At 40.6% G+C, this 15,310-nt stretch overlaps 1 protein-coding gene across 1 annotated transcript; it reads left to right on the top strand.

Moving 5' to 3' along the window:
* Nucleotides 1-8,832: 8,832 nt before the first annotated feature.
* Nucleotides 8,833-15,088, top strand: LOC118488925. Its single transcript, XM_035986358.1, has 2 exons — nt 8,833-11,692; nt 11,979-15,088. Exons 1-2 carry the CDS (start codon nt 8,833-8,835, stop codon nt 15,086-15,088), a joined length of 5,970 nt encoding a protein of 1,989 aa, XP_035842251.1.
* The last annotated feature ends 222 nt before the right edge of the window (nt 15,089-15,310 follow it).

The raw sequence follows: 15,310 nt of genomic DNA, 5'->3' as shown, positions 1-15,310 counted from the left end.
TACTATTATGTGTGCACCCATAATAATAAGGCAATTTGCATGCTTATCTCAGTGCCCCTTAACTCGCGCTAAAAGGTTCCCCGAATTCGAGCAATAAGACAGATGACACCACAACATAGATCATGAAAGTTCAAGAAGAGTCGCACTCTTAAAACACGTAACATGGGTTGGTAACATAGAAGTTCATACTGCAGTGCTAAGTGTGCATTCACGTGTGATGTTATTCATAAGCAAACACTAGATATACTATGCAATAGTAAATGAGAAACGAACCTTGCAGTCTGGAGCTGAGTGTCATGGTCACTGTCGGATCAGTTCAGTTATAGTCTGGTTTTATAAAACGTTTTTAAAACCGAGTTCACTATAACCAGTGGCTCTGATACCAAACTGTCACACCCCCAAATTACCACCTAGGGAGTGTCCTTGTTAGGCGTGTGACGACTAGCAATGAGCCACCAATTACATTGAATCACAAGTTTGAAATAAAATTCCATTATTTAATAATACTGAAATCCCAACATAAGTTATCCAAAACCCATAAGTTCATCGGAAGCATAAATAATTCATAAAGTAAATACTAAACGATCATAACAAATAAGTGTTTGATAAATAAGTCCTCAGCATGACCATGACCACTCCTGCCCTCCAGCCAACAAGCTCCTGTTCCAAACACCTAACGACCTGCGAGCATATAACAAGTGTATCAGACAACGCTGGCGAGTTCACAGTTTTAGAAAACGTTTGTTATCAGTTGTATGTAGAACAGTTCAATAATCAATGCAAGTATTATTGTTAATATCTCATTTCCGAACAATGACGGCTCCTGAAATACACGACTGCCCTTCCCACGTACTCCTATCTAGTACTGGGCCAGACTGGGTCATTAGTTCACCTCCGTCCTCTACAGGCACGGGGTGAGGGTGCCAAACCTAAGTAGCGCTACTAACTAATACCCGATGAGGGACTTACAAAAGATGATAGGTGAGAATATTAACCAATATACTCGTTTTTACCCAAAGAGTCATCCCCCCCATGGGATACCCACTGACTGTCCCAACCACCGGGACGCATGCTCGAATGTAGTGAACTCACCTTGATGTGCTCGGTAAGATTATTTATTCGTTTACCAGCTTGACCAACCACGCCCTAAAAGGGTTATCGCCACAGTCAGTTACACTAACTCACGTATTCAGGATTCACATCAAGCATATATAGTTCATAGTTCACGTAACGCACCCATACACTTTGAATCATAACAATTTATTCACCCGATTATAGCAAACAACAAGCGCTGGTAAGTAATTATCCAAACATGTCATTCACATACACATGATCTACTTATCACACATTTCACGCCCAAATATAAACGTGTACAGCCCACCAATAGGTTACATCGTTACTAGCACATATACAATCACTACAGCTTGTAGTCCACTGTTATGTTTCGCAAAAACACACCATATACATTCCTACAAAATCGACTAGCATGTGTATGGCTCAAAGTTAAAACATGTGTGTATCACGATATCTAACAGATCCAAACATTTAAGGTCCAGTCCGATTTACATCATGTGCAGCCCACTGCCTTGGCAGTTTCATCCGACCCAAACTTTGCTGGCCCAAGCCAGTCGTGTTGTTCTATTGATTCTGGCCCAGCTGAGTCGTGTGCACACTAAGCTCGTGGCCCAGTGTCGTTGTTGTGACCCGGCTGTGAACGGGTTTGTTTGTGGCCCGAAACCAATCATCCAGGTTATATGTATGTGTGTGTTCAGTACTAATTAACCATTCCGATATCTCTAACAACCCATTTTACAAGTATCAGCCCAAACAAAAATCCCAGTTCATGCATTCAGTGTTCTTAAAATTTATCAAATAGCAATTTAAATCCCGCAAGTTATGTATAATATCACTATAGATTTTATACACACAATCAGGAACCATATCATATGATCCATTCACTTAATACCCCATGCATAAGCAACCTATATCACTAATAAAATATCAGTAACATTGTTCAAGTAAATCATCACATGGCCGCCCCTATTTTATTCAGGATTTCCAGCTTTATCAGACCACATGCTTTTAATTCTATTTGACCACTACACTATTATACCAGCCTTGATCATTAATCATGCATTGCCTACATGCACACACACACACATCGATAACAGCCACATCATATAATTCAACTTCATATCTCAATCATTAGCATATTATTCTTAGCATATAGGTAAGCTAGCATTTATTGAATTATACCCTCACATGTCAAGTGATATTATCCAGCAACCACTGGTTTCCATTATCTTAAATCCATATACCCTAAACTAATCTATCTGCCCCTGATCTAATCAAGTTAACACCAGGTTCATGCACTATCACATAATTTAGTTCATTACCATACATGAGAATTCGGAATCCCATCAGACCCGAGATGGTTCTATCAAATTGTGACAACCTACATGTGATTGCGATCAATTAACAAGAACTAACCCATATGTTCATCATGTATTACGATACAGTTATTAACTATAATCAAGAACTATAATCATGCACTTAGTCAAGTTAATTGGTTCAGACTCACAAACACAAACCTCAAACATGTTTCATCGATTGTTAAACATAAATCATGCATGTCCAATTACCCACACATAAGTTAACAACATAATACACGTAATCGGTTTAGTAATGATGAGTAAACATACCACGTTTCAAAGCCACTAGAACGATCTACCTATGCAAGGGGAAGCTTTAACAAGGTGAAAATCACTGTCGACGAGGGGAGAATATTAAAGCTAGGGTTTGTGTTAAGTTGTGATGTCGTATCATAGGGAAAGCCGCATGTAATCCCTATATCCAGTTGGTTTGGGCTTGTGTTACTAAGACTTGGGCAGCCCAACCCACTTACAAGGCATTAGAGAGGTGTGGTCCAAACTTACAAGGCAACCGTTGACCAGAACTCACTGATATTCTTTAACATGTAACTTAATCAAGTATAATGAATAATGTACAAGCATAAAAACTACAGTGCAATCCAAGCGTAACAGAAAGTGAGTCGGAAAAGTCACACAAAAGACACGCACCTTAGAACTACGGGGAATTACGGGTTGTCACAAATGACCAAAACATACACGTCTTGATTTTCATGGTCTAATAGGGCCATGAGTAATAGATTGACAAATGAAAGTAAACCTGAAAACATAAAACGGGTGGGATAACACCAAAACATCTTAAAAATAAAGACACAGATAAAAGATGATTCATGAGATTATCACGACCTTTGGGTTGTATTGAGTGATAAGGTCAATGGGACCAATGGACCTACGGGTCACGGATCAAAGAAATAGACATACGAGTCATAATTAAAAGGAAACGGACCTATGGGTCATTGACAAAAGAAATCGACCTACGGGTCATAGATAAAAAAAAAGGGGAGAACGAGGAGTGTAAGGGCCTTGTTAGGCAAGGAAATGGTATAAAGGGGATGTAAAGACCCGACTGAATTTAAAAATATAAACATATATATATATATATATATATATATATATATATATATATACAGGTTTAGGATCCTGTACAAAGTGCTTAATTTGTAAGAAGTGTAAGAAATATTCCTGGAATGACAAGTGTCCATCCTCTTAATTAATTCAAAAGGGTAGTTTTGTAATTGTACATTTTGTCATTTAATTCAAATATCAGCGAATTATATGGTAACCAGCGAATTATATGGTAACCGTCATCAATCTCCAAAAAAATCAACGAATTTCTTCATACTTTATCATAAATAGATCTATAATCAGATTCATAGCGTGGTGTTTTAAAACAACTGGATAAATTGACTATGATGTTGGTCATGGTGTTTTAATTAGAAGGTTGTTGGGGATTCCAGATAAAACACCATGACTTGAATCATGGCGTGGTGTTTTATCTGGTGACATTGTTCATGGCATAGTGTTTTAAACATCTGGAGACAAAACACCACGCCATGAACAATGTCTCCAGATAAAACACCACGGCATGAATAATGTCTCCAGATAAAACACCACACCATGAACAATGTCTCCAGATAAAACACCACGATATGAACAATGTCTCCAGATAAAACACCACGCCATGAATAATGTCTCATGATAAAACACCATGACTTGAATCATAGATGTTTTAAAACACCACACTATGAACAAGGTCTCCAGATAAAACACCATGACTTGAATCCTAGTCTTGGTGTTTTAAAATCTGGGAATGTTTTGTATTTATAAAACACTACGCCACGAACAATGTCTCCAGATAAAACACCACGCCATTAACAATGTCTCCAGATAAAACACCATGACTTGAATCTGCGATTACGTTTTAAAAATCTGGGAATGTTTTAAAGTATGAAGAAATTCGCTGATTTTTTTTGGAGATTGATGGCGGTTACATATAATTCGCTGATTTTTAGGAGTTTGATGGTTGTGTTTGAAACGGTTACCATATTTGAAAGGATGGAAAAGACACTATTGCCCTTCAATTTTACAAAAGCCCCTTCTAATTAAAACACAATTTACATTTTAATACCCTTTTGATCTCAACCATTAGATCAAAGATCCAATGGTTTAAAACACTTCTTACACTTCTTACACTTTGGACACTTTTTACCATATCCCTACCCTATATATACATATAATGAGAATTTTGGAAAGTTATGAACCGGGTGTGTTAATATATTCCGGAAACGAAGTAAGGAAAAAGGTGATTAATGGGATAATCCTGCTCTTCGGGTCATCATTATAGAGAAAATATATTTTTTTGGAGTATAGGTAATGCTAAGGTCTACGGGACCGATGTGACCTACGGGACACTAACAAAAGGGGCGGATATTAAGAGCAATACCCTCCGAAAAACAAAGATTTAAGGAAATAGTCTAAGGGTTGAAGTACAAAAGAAAAATGGATAGAAACCGAACATGACGTGACGCGATCATGTTCAAATATATATATATATATATATGTATATATATAGATTGGAATACAGTAGCATAGGCTATGAGATAGAGTCTATCAAAGCCAGTAAGGCCTTAGAGGACTAGGTAGGAATAAGGATCCAAGAAATCCTATTTGTAAAAGGCACATAGGCAAGGTATGTTGTAAACCTTGAACAAAAACTAATCGTATTAAGGTCAAAGTGATAACAAAATAAGAAAGGTTTCGGGGACGAAACCTCCTTAACGGGGGTAGACTTGTAACATCCCAATATCTTAATATTGGGAAAATACTATTTTAAATATCCCAATATTTTAATATTGGGTAAATATTATAATTAGGTGTTGTCATATAATTATATGGAAATTTCATAGAATGTGGGGAACAACCTAGTTAGTTAAGTGTTTGCTAACACAAAAATACATGGGGAAATGTTAAATTAAGCTAACTAGTGAAACATGAGGGACCAAAGGTTCCAAAGGCAGAAAGATAAACAAAATTCTGCACATTTTGTAAAGAAAACACACAACACACACACACAAAGGTGTGTGGGTCGACATACAGAGAAGGAGAAAGAGGGGTTTCAAGAACTCAAGCTTAAACAAGCAAGATTCAGCCTTAAAAACCCGAATTCAACATGAAATTGAGGCGAATCTAGTGTGAAATCAAGTCTCTAGTACCTAAACAACTCAAGGTATGTGAAGCTAGGTGTTCTTGCAAATTATGATGTATGTAGGAGCATGATAGATTCTGAATTCGATTGTTTAATGATGTTATGTACTTGTATTAGTGATGTTTATCACAATTATATAGTTGCATGTTTGATAAATTGAAGATTTATGTCATGTAACCTTGCCCTAAGTGGGTTATGAGGTAGAAACTTAATATGTGATAAATCATGGATAAATTGGTACATTTTAATTGCGTGGAAACTGTTAAGTTGATGCTTAGGAAGGTATATGACCACATCATGTGAAAATTTCCACTCACATGGTGATCTTGGATCTCATGGGAATGGAAAATAAAAAGAAAATGTTGGTTAAAAACTTATGCACACTAGGTGCTTGATGAAATGCCTAGGTGAAATTGAGGAATATAATCATGGCCATTTAAGTCATTGTAATGTTGAAAGCTCATGTGAGCAATAGAAAGAAAGAACCATATTATAAGTATGTATTCTAAATGGTCATTGAATTGGATTATACATGTTAAATTGAATGTCAAATAAGCGTGAAAATGGTCCATAGGATGATGATCATTATGTAGAATGATCAAGCTAACCATCTTATGGATGTCAGGTATTAGTTTGATTCTTATCAAGCTAGATGGGAGCTTGAAGAGGAACGGGTCAAACGGATTGAAGATGCGAGGAATGCTATGCGAACGCAAGGTAAGTAATACTTACACTCTTAGTTAGATGTGCAAATTTTATATGTAATACTATGTTTAATAATAAACGGGTAAAAGAGGTTAATCACCTTTTAGTGATTAACAAGGTGTTTCATAAAGTACCTAATGTTGTGAATCACCATATGGGTCAAAACGAGTAATTAATGGTGAATCAAATATTGGTGATTTACTGGAGGATTGGGAATTGAGGTTCTTTAGTAACGGGTCAAAATGGGTAATAAGGTTAATCACACCATAGTGATTAACAAGATAACTTGAAATTGAATTAGAAGGTGTAAAGCACCAAGCGGGTTGGAATGGGTAAAATAATGGTTAACCACATTGTGAGTGATTAACAAAGGGATTTTAAGTAGAACCAATGGTGTAAATCACCAAATGGTCATACGGGTCAAGTGGTGACAAAAACACCACTTGAATCCGAGCATAGATGATTATGTGTTGTGTGAGTGCCATACTTACAGGGAGGCACAAAATACTAGTAGGAGATGTTACTAGTTGGATTTAGAAATGTGCAAGATAGTATTAACGGGTCAACGTCTTGACCCGTGCCAGGTACGTAAAAATAATGATACCCTTGTGAAGGGTCATGGTCGGCTATAGATGGTTGGGTCACAATTTATGTTTAATAGACTTGCATAATATACACCTCATAATGGGGTAAGCGGTTAGTAGAATTAAGAGTTGTCTAAAAGTCTAAACTTTGACTAAAACACCCCTTGGAAAGGAAATTTTAGAGTTTTGACAAATTATCCAACCACCGTTATGATTGTGGTTGGGAAGGAAGATATAAATTGGAAAATTAAAAGTGGGCATGAATTTAGTACGTAAACTTGTAGTTACGTTTTAATACTATGTCATAGTGTATTATTATGTATTTTATTTACCGAAGTTTCATGCAATAAGATTTAGAAATTGTAAGACATGATAGTGGTTGGATAGTTGGGATTACCACAAGTGAGGTAGACTCGAAGGGAACCAAACGGGTCGTATAGAGGAAAAATACCACTAAATGGATTCGATTTTGGCGTGTTATTCCGAGGTAAAAGTGACCATAGGCGTCATATAAACCAAGGAAGGGTAGATTAACCTAGGTTCTAAGTCTAGGGATGTTAAAATAGTGTTTAAACAGTGTAGGAATTGAAACAAAAGATGGAAAATCGAGATTTTGTACAAAATACCAAAGTTGAACTGGGCACCACCGTAATTTACGGTGTCACCGTAAGTTACGGTGGCCCCTGGGCACAAATGTCCACCGTAAAACAGTAGCTAACCACCATAGCACAAAGGTTGCCACCGTAACTTACGGTTTCACCGTAGGTTACGGTGAGCCCCTTGATATTTGTTTGTTCCATTGATTTCTTAAAACTCTATATTAGTAGATTTGTTTGATCGTATTATTTTTACACGATGATTAACTAATGATTTGGTGGGTGTAACCATGTTAGGTACAAGTCAAGAGATGTAATTCATGCTGGATAAAGATCAGGCGAAAGGCAAGAACCGAACAAGGACCGAAACGTCACCCCCCTTATAATAAGCTTCCGCATACGCTAAAATTGTGATGTGGGCCCAAGTGTGGAGGAACGGGCTATTTTGTACTTGGAGGCCCAAGACCGCGTAAGAAAAGGGCCTTCACTAAAATGGCCCTAACTTGGGCTACGGAGGTCCGTTTGGGGCGTGTGACCAGTCAAAACGAACGGGAGAACGAGCTCTATCTTGCTGCAAACGCCTACGGCGGTTTGGGTCATCGTCCGGGCCGAAAAAACGCTTATTTCTATTAGTTTTTTCCATTTTTATGTTTTTTCAAGTATTTTGGGCATTTGAGAAGCAAAACCGTCGGGTGGGCGGTTCATTTACCCCTGCTGGGGGAAACGTTGGGTCTGGCAGTGGGGCGCCTCGTGGCGGGCCGAGTCAACAGAAGCCGGGGGGTGGCAATACCGGGCCTACTTCTAAGGGGGCTAGTAGTAGTGGTCCAAGATGTTTCAATTGTGGTGAGACGGGCCATCGTCAGGCGGAGTGCAAAAGGGCTGGCAAAAGGCACTTGTTTGCTGAGTCTGAGGACGAACAATATGAAGAGTATGAAAACAATCCAGTGTACGATGAAGAAACCGAGTACGAAGAAGAGGTTGTGACCGGTGATGTTGGGGTGAATTTGGTGGTTAGACGTTCTTGCTATACACCAAAGGCAGATGGGGATGACTGGCTGAAACATAACATCTTCCACTCAACATGTACTATTTTGGGAAAGGTTTGCACGTTCGTCATCGATTCCGGAAGTTGTGACAATCTGATTTCTGAAGAGGCAGTTCAAAAGTTGGCCTTGAAGACAGAGAGTCACCCGAAACCGTACAAGCTTCAATGGCTGTAAAAGGGAGGTGAAGTGACGGTATCTAAAAGGGCACTCGTTTCAATTTCCATTGGGTCCACGTACAAGGATGATGTCGTGTGTGATGTGGTCCCTATGGACGCGTGTCACTTATTGTTGGGCAGACCTTGGGAGTACGAGCGTAATATAGAGCATAACGGGCGGTCAAATACTTATAGTTTTCTGTTTGGTGGTGTGAAGATCACTCTTGTTCCTAGCAAGCCCAAGCAGTTAGCCGCAAAACAGTCGGGTACTTTGTTGACCATCAGTCAGTTTCAAGATGAGTTGGAGGATACGGACAGTGTTTTCGTTTTGATAGGGAAGGCAGTGCCCGAGGAAGTCGAAATTCCTGATGCTATGGTTCCTTTGCTTGAGGAATTTTCTGATGTTTTCCCTGTTGAGTTGCCCGATGGATTGCCACCTTTGCGTGACATCCAACATCATATTGATTTGGAGCCTGGGTCCCAGTTACCCAACAGACCACATTACAGGATGAGCCCTGCTGAGCATGAAGAGTTGCGAAGACAGGTGGAGGAGTTGATTTCTAAGGGTCACGTTCGTGAAAGTATGAGCCCTTGTGCTGTTCCGGCTTTATTGACTCCAAAAAAAGATGGCACTTGGCGTATGTGTGTTGATAGTCGAGCAATCAACAAGATTACTGTGAGGTACAGATTTCCTATTCCTCGACTTGATGATTTGCTTGATCAACTTAGTGGTGCTAGTATTTTTACGAAGTTAGATTTGAAGAGTGGTTATTACCAGATTCGTCTTAGACCGGGTGACGAGTGGAAGACTGCCTTCAAGACTCGTGAAGGATTGTATGAGTGGTTGGTGATGCCATTTGGTTTATCAAACGCACCTAGTACTTTTATGCGTGTGATGAATCAGTTGCTTAGGCCTTTTATTGGGAAGTTCGTGGTTGTGTATTTTGATGACATCCTAATCTATAGTGCTTCTTTCAGCGACCATGTCGTGCATGTGAGGCAGGTTTTGGCCTTACTTCGCAGGGACCGTTTTTATGCAGCCACCAAGAAGTGTGTGTTCATGACCCCTAAAGTGTTATTCTTGGGGTATGTTATTTCTGGTGATGGGATACAGGTTGATGAATCCAAAGTGGCGGCTGTTCAGAATTGGCCAACTCCTACAACCATTACTGAAGTTCGTAGTTTCCATGGGCTTGCTTCTTTTTACAGAAGGTTTATTCCACACTTCAGTTCTATTATGGCCCCAGTGACAGATTGTATGAAGGGGAAGACGTTTGTATGGACGGATGAGGCAGAGTTGGCTTTTCAAGTTGTGAAAGAGAAGCTCACTACAGCACCAATTCTGGTATTGCCTAATTTTTCTCAAGTTTTTGAACTTCATACTGATGCCTCAAAGGTTGGGATTGGTGGGGTTCTTAGTCAGGGTGGTCGACCTGTAGCTTATTTTAGTGAGAAGTTAACTGGGCCTAAGTTGAGGTACAGTACTTATGACCTGGAGTTTTATGCAGTGGTCCAAGCTGTAAAGCATTGGCGTCATTACTTATTTCAAAAGGAGTTTGTTTTATTCACTGATCATGATTCCCTAAGGCATATTCGTACTCAAGATAAGGTATCTCATAAGCATGGGCGATGGTTGGCCTTTCTTGAGAAGTTTACGTTTGTGGTCAAACACAAGACTGGTGTTTCAAATAGGGTTGCTGATGCCTTAAGCAGGAGGAGTAATCTGCTTGTATCTATGAGGGTTGATGTGCCGGGTTTGGAGGTCATTCGTGAGCAGTTAGCCATTGACCCTTATTTCTCAGTTATTTTGCAGGATGTGGAAACTGGGCAAAAGTCAGACTTTCTTTTGCATGATGGTTTTCTGTTCAAGGGGAATCAGCTATGTATTCCCGATTCTAGTCTTCGCTTAAAGATTATTAAGGAGTTACATGGTGAAGGGCATGTTGGTCGTGATCGTACTTTACAATTGGTTCAAGCTTCTTATTATTGGCCAACTATGAGAAAAGAGGTGGATCGTTATGTGAAGAGGTGCCGTGTTTGTCAGGTTTCCAAGGGCACGGCTACCAATGCGGGTCTCTATATGCCTTTGCCAATTCCTTCACAGCCATGGGTTGATATAAGTATGGATTTCGTGTTGGGGTTACCTCGTACTCAGAGAGGTAATGATTCCATATTTGTTGTGGTGGATCGGTTTTCTAAGATGGTACATTTTATTCCCTGCAAGAAGACGACTGATGCTGTCAATGTAGCCCAACTATTCTTTCGTGATGTGTACCGTTTGCATGGGCTACCTTCTTCTATCGTGTCTGATCGGGATACCCGATTTCTGAGTCATTTTTGGCGTAGCTTGTGGAAGATGGTGAATACTCAGCTTAACTTCAGTAGTGCTTATCACCCACAAACTGATGGGCAAACTGAAGTTGTTAATCGGTCACTTGGGAATTTGTTGAGGTGTTTGGTTGGTGATCATGTGAAGGCATGGGATCAAAAGTTGTGCCAAGCTGAGTTTGCTCATAATCATGCTGTCAATCGTAGCACTGGATATAGCCCATTTCAGATAGTGTATTCATCTCAGCCTCGGGGACCACTTGATTTGATGTCCCTTCCTGTTTCTGGATCTGTTCCAAAGAAAGTTCAGGATTTTGTAGAGGGTCTACATGAAGTTCATAATGCTGTGTATGATCATTTGACCCGAGCTAATCTGAAGTATAAGCAAGCTGCTGATCAGAAGCGTAGGCATGTTGAGTTCGAGGAAGGTGACTTTGTTTGGGCTGTCTTGACTAAAGATCGTTTTACAGTTGGGGAATACAACAAGTTATCAGCGAAGAAGATTGGTCCAGTTGAAATCGTGGAGAAGATCAATCCAAATGCATATCGTCTAAAACTGCCTAGTCACATTCGTTGTGCTGATGTGTTTAACGTGAAGCATCTGTTGCCTTATTATGGAGAGTCTTCTGATGATGAAACTGTTGGTAATTCGAGGGCGAATTTTGTCTATCCAGGGGGGAATGATGTGGGCCCAAGTGTGGAGGAACGGGCTATTTTGTACTTGGAGGCCCAAGACCGCGTAAGAAAAGGGCCTTCACTAAAATGGCCCTAACTTGGGCTACGGAGGTCCGTTTGGGGCGTGTGACCAGTCAAAACGAACGGGAGAACGAGCTCTATCTTGCTGCAAACGCCTACGGCGGTTTGGGTCATCGTCCGGGCCGAAAAAACGCTTATTTCTATTAGTTTTTTCCATTTTTATGTTTTTTCAAGTATTTTGGGCATTTGAGAAGCAAAACCGTCGGGTGGGCGGTTCATTTACCCCTGCTGGGGGAAACGTTGGGTCTGGCAGTGGGGCGCCTCGTGGCGGGCCGAGTCAACAGAAGCCGGGGGGTGGCAATACCGGGCCTACTTCTAAGGGGGCTAGTAGTAGTGGTCCAAGATGTTTCAATTGTGGTGAGACGGGCCATCGTCAGGCGGAGTGCAAAAGGGCTGGCAAAAGGCACTTGTTTGCTGAGTCTGAGGACGAACAATATGAAGAGTATGAAAACAATCCAGTGTACGATGAAGAAACCGAGTACGAAGAAGAGGTTGTGACCGGTGATGTTGGGGTGAATTTGGTGGTTAGACGTTCTTGCTATACACCAAAGGCAGATGGGGATGACTGGCTGAAACATAACATCTTCCACTCAACATGTACTATTTTGGGAAAGGTTTGCACGTTCGTCATCGATTCCGGAAGTTGTGACAATCTGATTTCTGAAGAGGCAGTTCAAAAGTTGGCCTTGAAGACAGAGAGTCACCCGAAACCGTACAAGCTTCAATGGCTGAAAAAGGGAGGTGAAGTGACGGTATCTAAAAGGGCACTCGTTTCAATTTCCATTGGGTCCACGTACAAGGATGATGTCGTGTGTGATGTGGTCCCTATGGACGCGTGTCACTTATTGTTGGGCAGACCTTGGGAGTACGAGCGTAATATAGAGCATAACGGGCGGTCAAATACTTATAGTTTTCTGTTTGGTGGTGTGAAGATCACTCTTGTTCCTAGCAAGCCCAAGCAGTTAGCCGCAAAACAGTCGGGTACTTTGTTGACCATCAGTCAGTTTCAAGATGAGTTGGAGGATACGGACAGTGTTTTCGTTTTGATAGGGAAGGCAGTGCCCGAGGAAGTCGAAATTCCTGATGCTATGGTTCCTTTGCTTGAGGAATTTTCTGATGTTTTCCCTGTTGAGTTGCCCGATGGATTGCCACCTTTGCGTGACATCCAACATCATATTGATTTGGAGCCTGGGTCCCAGTTACCCAACAGACCACATTACAGGATGAGCCCTGCTGAGCATGAAGAGTTGCGAAGACAGGTGGAGGAGTTGATTTCTAAGGGTCACGTTCGTGAAAGTATGAGCCCTTGTGCTGTTCCGGCTTTATTGACTCCAAAAAAAGATGGCACTTGGCGTATGTGTGTTGATAGTCGAGCAATCAACAAGATTACTGTGAGGTACAGATTTCCTATTCCTCGACTTGATGATTTGCTTGATCAACTTAGTGGTGCTAGTATTTTTACGAAGTTAGATTTGAAGAGTGGTTATTACCAGATTCGTCTTAGACCGGGTGACGAGTGGAAGACTGCCTTCAAGACTCGTGAAGGATTGTATGAGTGGTTGGTGATGCCATTTGGTTTATCAAACGCACCTAGTACTTTTATGCGTGTGATGAATCAGTTGCTTAGGCCTTTTATTGGGAAGTTCGTGGTTGTGTATTTTGATGACATCCTAATCTATAGTGCTTCTTTCAGCGACCATGTCGTGCATGTGAGGCAGGTTTTGGCCTTACTTCGCAGGGACCGTTTTTATGCAGCCACCAAGAAGTGTGTGTTCATGACCCCTAAAGTGTTATTCTTGGGGTATGTTATTTCTGGTGATGGGATACAGGTTGATGAATCCAAAGTGGCGGCTGTTCAGAATTGGCCAACTCCTACAACCATTACTGAAGTTCGTAGTTTCCATGGGCTTGCTTCTTTTTACAGAAGGTTTATTCCACACTTCAGTTCTATTATGGCCCCAGTGACAGATTGTATGAAGGGGAAGACGTTTGTATGGACGGATGAGGCAGAGTTGGCTTTTCAAGTTGTGAAAGAGAAGCTCACTACAGCACCAATTCTGGTATTGCCTAATTTTTCTCAAGTTTTTGAACTTCATACTGATGCCTCAAAGGTTGGGATTGGTGGGGTTCTTAGTCAGGGTGGTCGACCTGTAGCTTATTTTAGTGAGAAGTTAACTGGGCCTAAGTTGAGGTACAGTACTTATGACCTGGAGTTTTATGCAGTGGTCCAAGCTGTAAAGCATTGGCGTCATTACTTATTTCAAAAGGAGTTTGTTTTATTCACTGATCATGATTCCCTAAGGCATATTCGTACTCAAGATAAGGTATCTCATAAGCATGGGCGATGGTTGGCCTTTCTTGAGAAGTTTACGTTTGTGGTCAAACACAAGACTGGTGTTTCAAATAGGGTTGCTGATGCCTTAAGCAGGAGGAGTAATCTGCTTGTATCTATGAGGGTTGATGTGCCGGGTTTGGAGGTCATTCGTGAGCAGTTAGCCATTGACCCTTATTTCTCAGTTATTTTGCAGGATGTGGAAACTGGGCAAAAGTCAGACTTTCTTTTGCATGATGGTTTTCTGTTCAAGGGGAATCAGCTATGTATTCCCGATTCTAGTCTTCGCTTAAAGATTATTAAGGAGTTACATGGTGAAGGGCATGTTGGTCGTGATCGTACTTTACAATTGGTTCAAGCTTCTTATTATTGGCCAGCTATGAGAAAAGAGGTGGATCGTTATGTGAAGAGGTGCCGTGTTTGTCAGGTTTCCAAGGGCACGGCTACCAATGCGGGTCTCTATATGCCTTTGCCAATTCCTTCACAGCCATGGGTTGATATAAGTATGGATTTCGTGTTGGGGTTACCTCGTACTCAGAGAGGTAATGATTCCATATTTGTTGTGGTGGATCGGTTTTCTAAGATGGTACATTTTATTCCCTGCAAGAAGACGACTGATGCTGTCAATGTAGCCCAACTATTCTTTCGTGATGTGTACCGTTTGCATGGGCTACCTTCTTCTATCGTGTCTGATCGGGATACCCGATTTCTGAGTCATTTTTGGCGTAGCTTGTGGAAGATGGTGAATACTCAGCTTAACTTCAGTAGTGCTTATCACCCACAAACTGATGGGCAAACTGAAGTTGTTAATCGGTCACTTGGGAATTTGTTGAGGTGTTTGGTTGGTGATCATGTGAAGGCATGGGATCAAAAGTTGTGCCAAGCTGAGTTTGCTCATAATCATGCTGTCAATCGTAGCACTGGATATAGCCCATTTCGTAAGAGTTCTTGACAATCAAAGGCCATGTTTGCCTAAGTCTCTTACATCACTTGGTGAAGACAAGTGTTTAGTGTAATACTTTTTATTTTTAATCTTTTGCACTTTTTAATTGGTTTTGTATTAATGACTTTAATTACTAGTTTCTTATGTTGAAGGTGATTCTTCCTTATCATTTGTCCGTGGTGTCTTGGCATTATTTTACTGTCTATATAAAATAAAATATTTTCACCATTC

The sequence above is a fragment of the Helianthus annuus genome, chromosome 17 (assembly GCF_002127325.2).
Source record: "Helianthus annuus cultivar XRQ/B chromosome 17, HanXRQr2.0-SUNRISE, whole genome shotgun sequence".
NCBI classification, from domain to species: Eukaryota; Viridiplantae; Streptophyta; class Magnoliopsida; order Asterales; family Asteraceae; genus Helianthus; species Helianthus annuus.
This window is presented reverse-complemented; position numbering and strand designations above follow the sequence as displayed.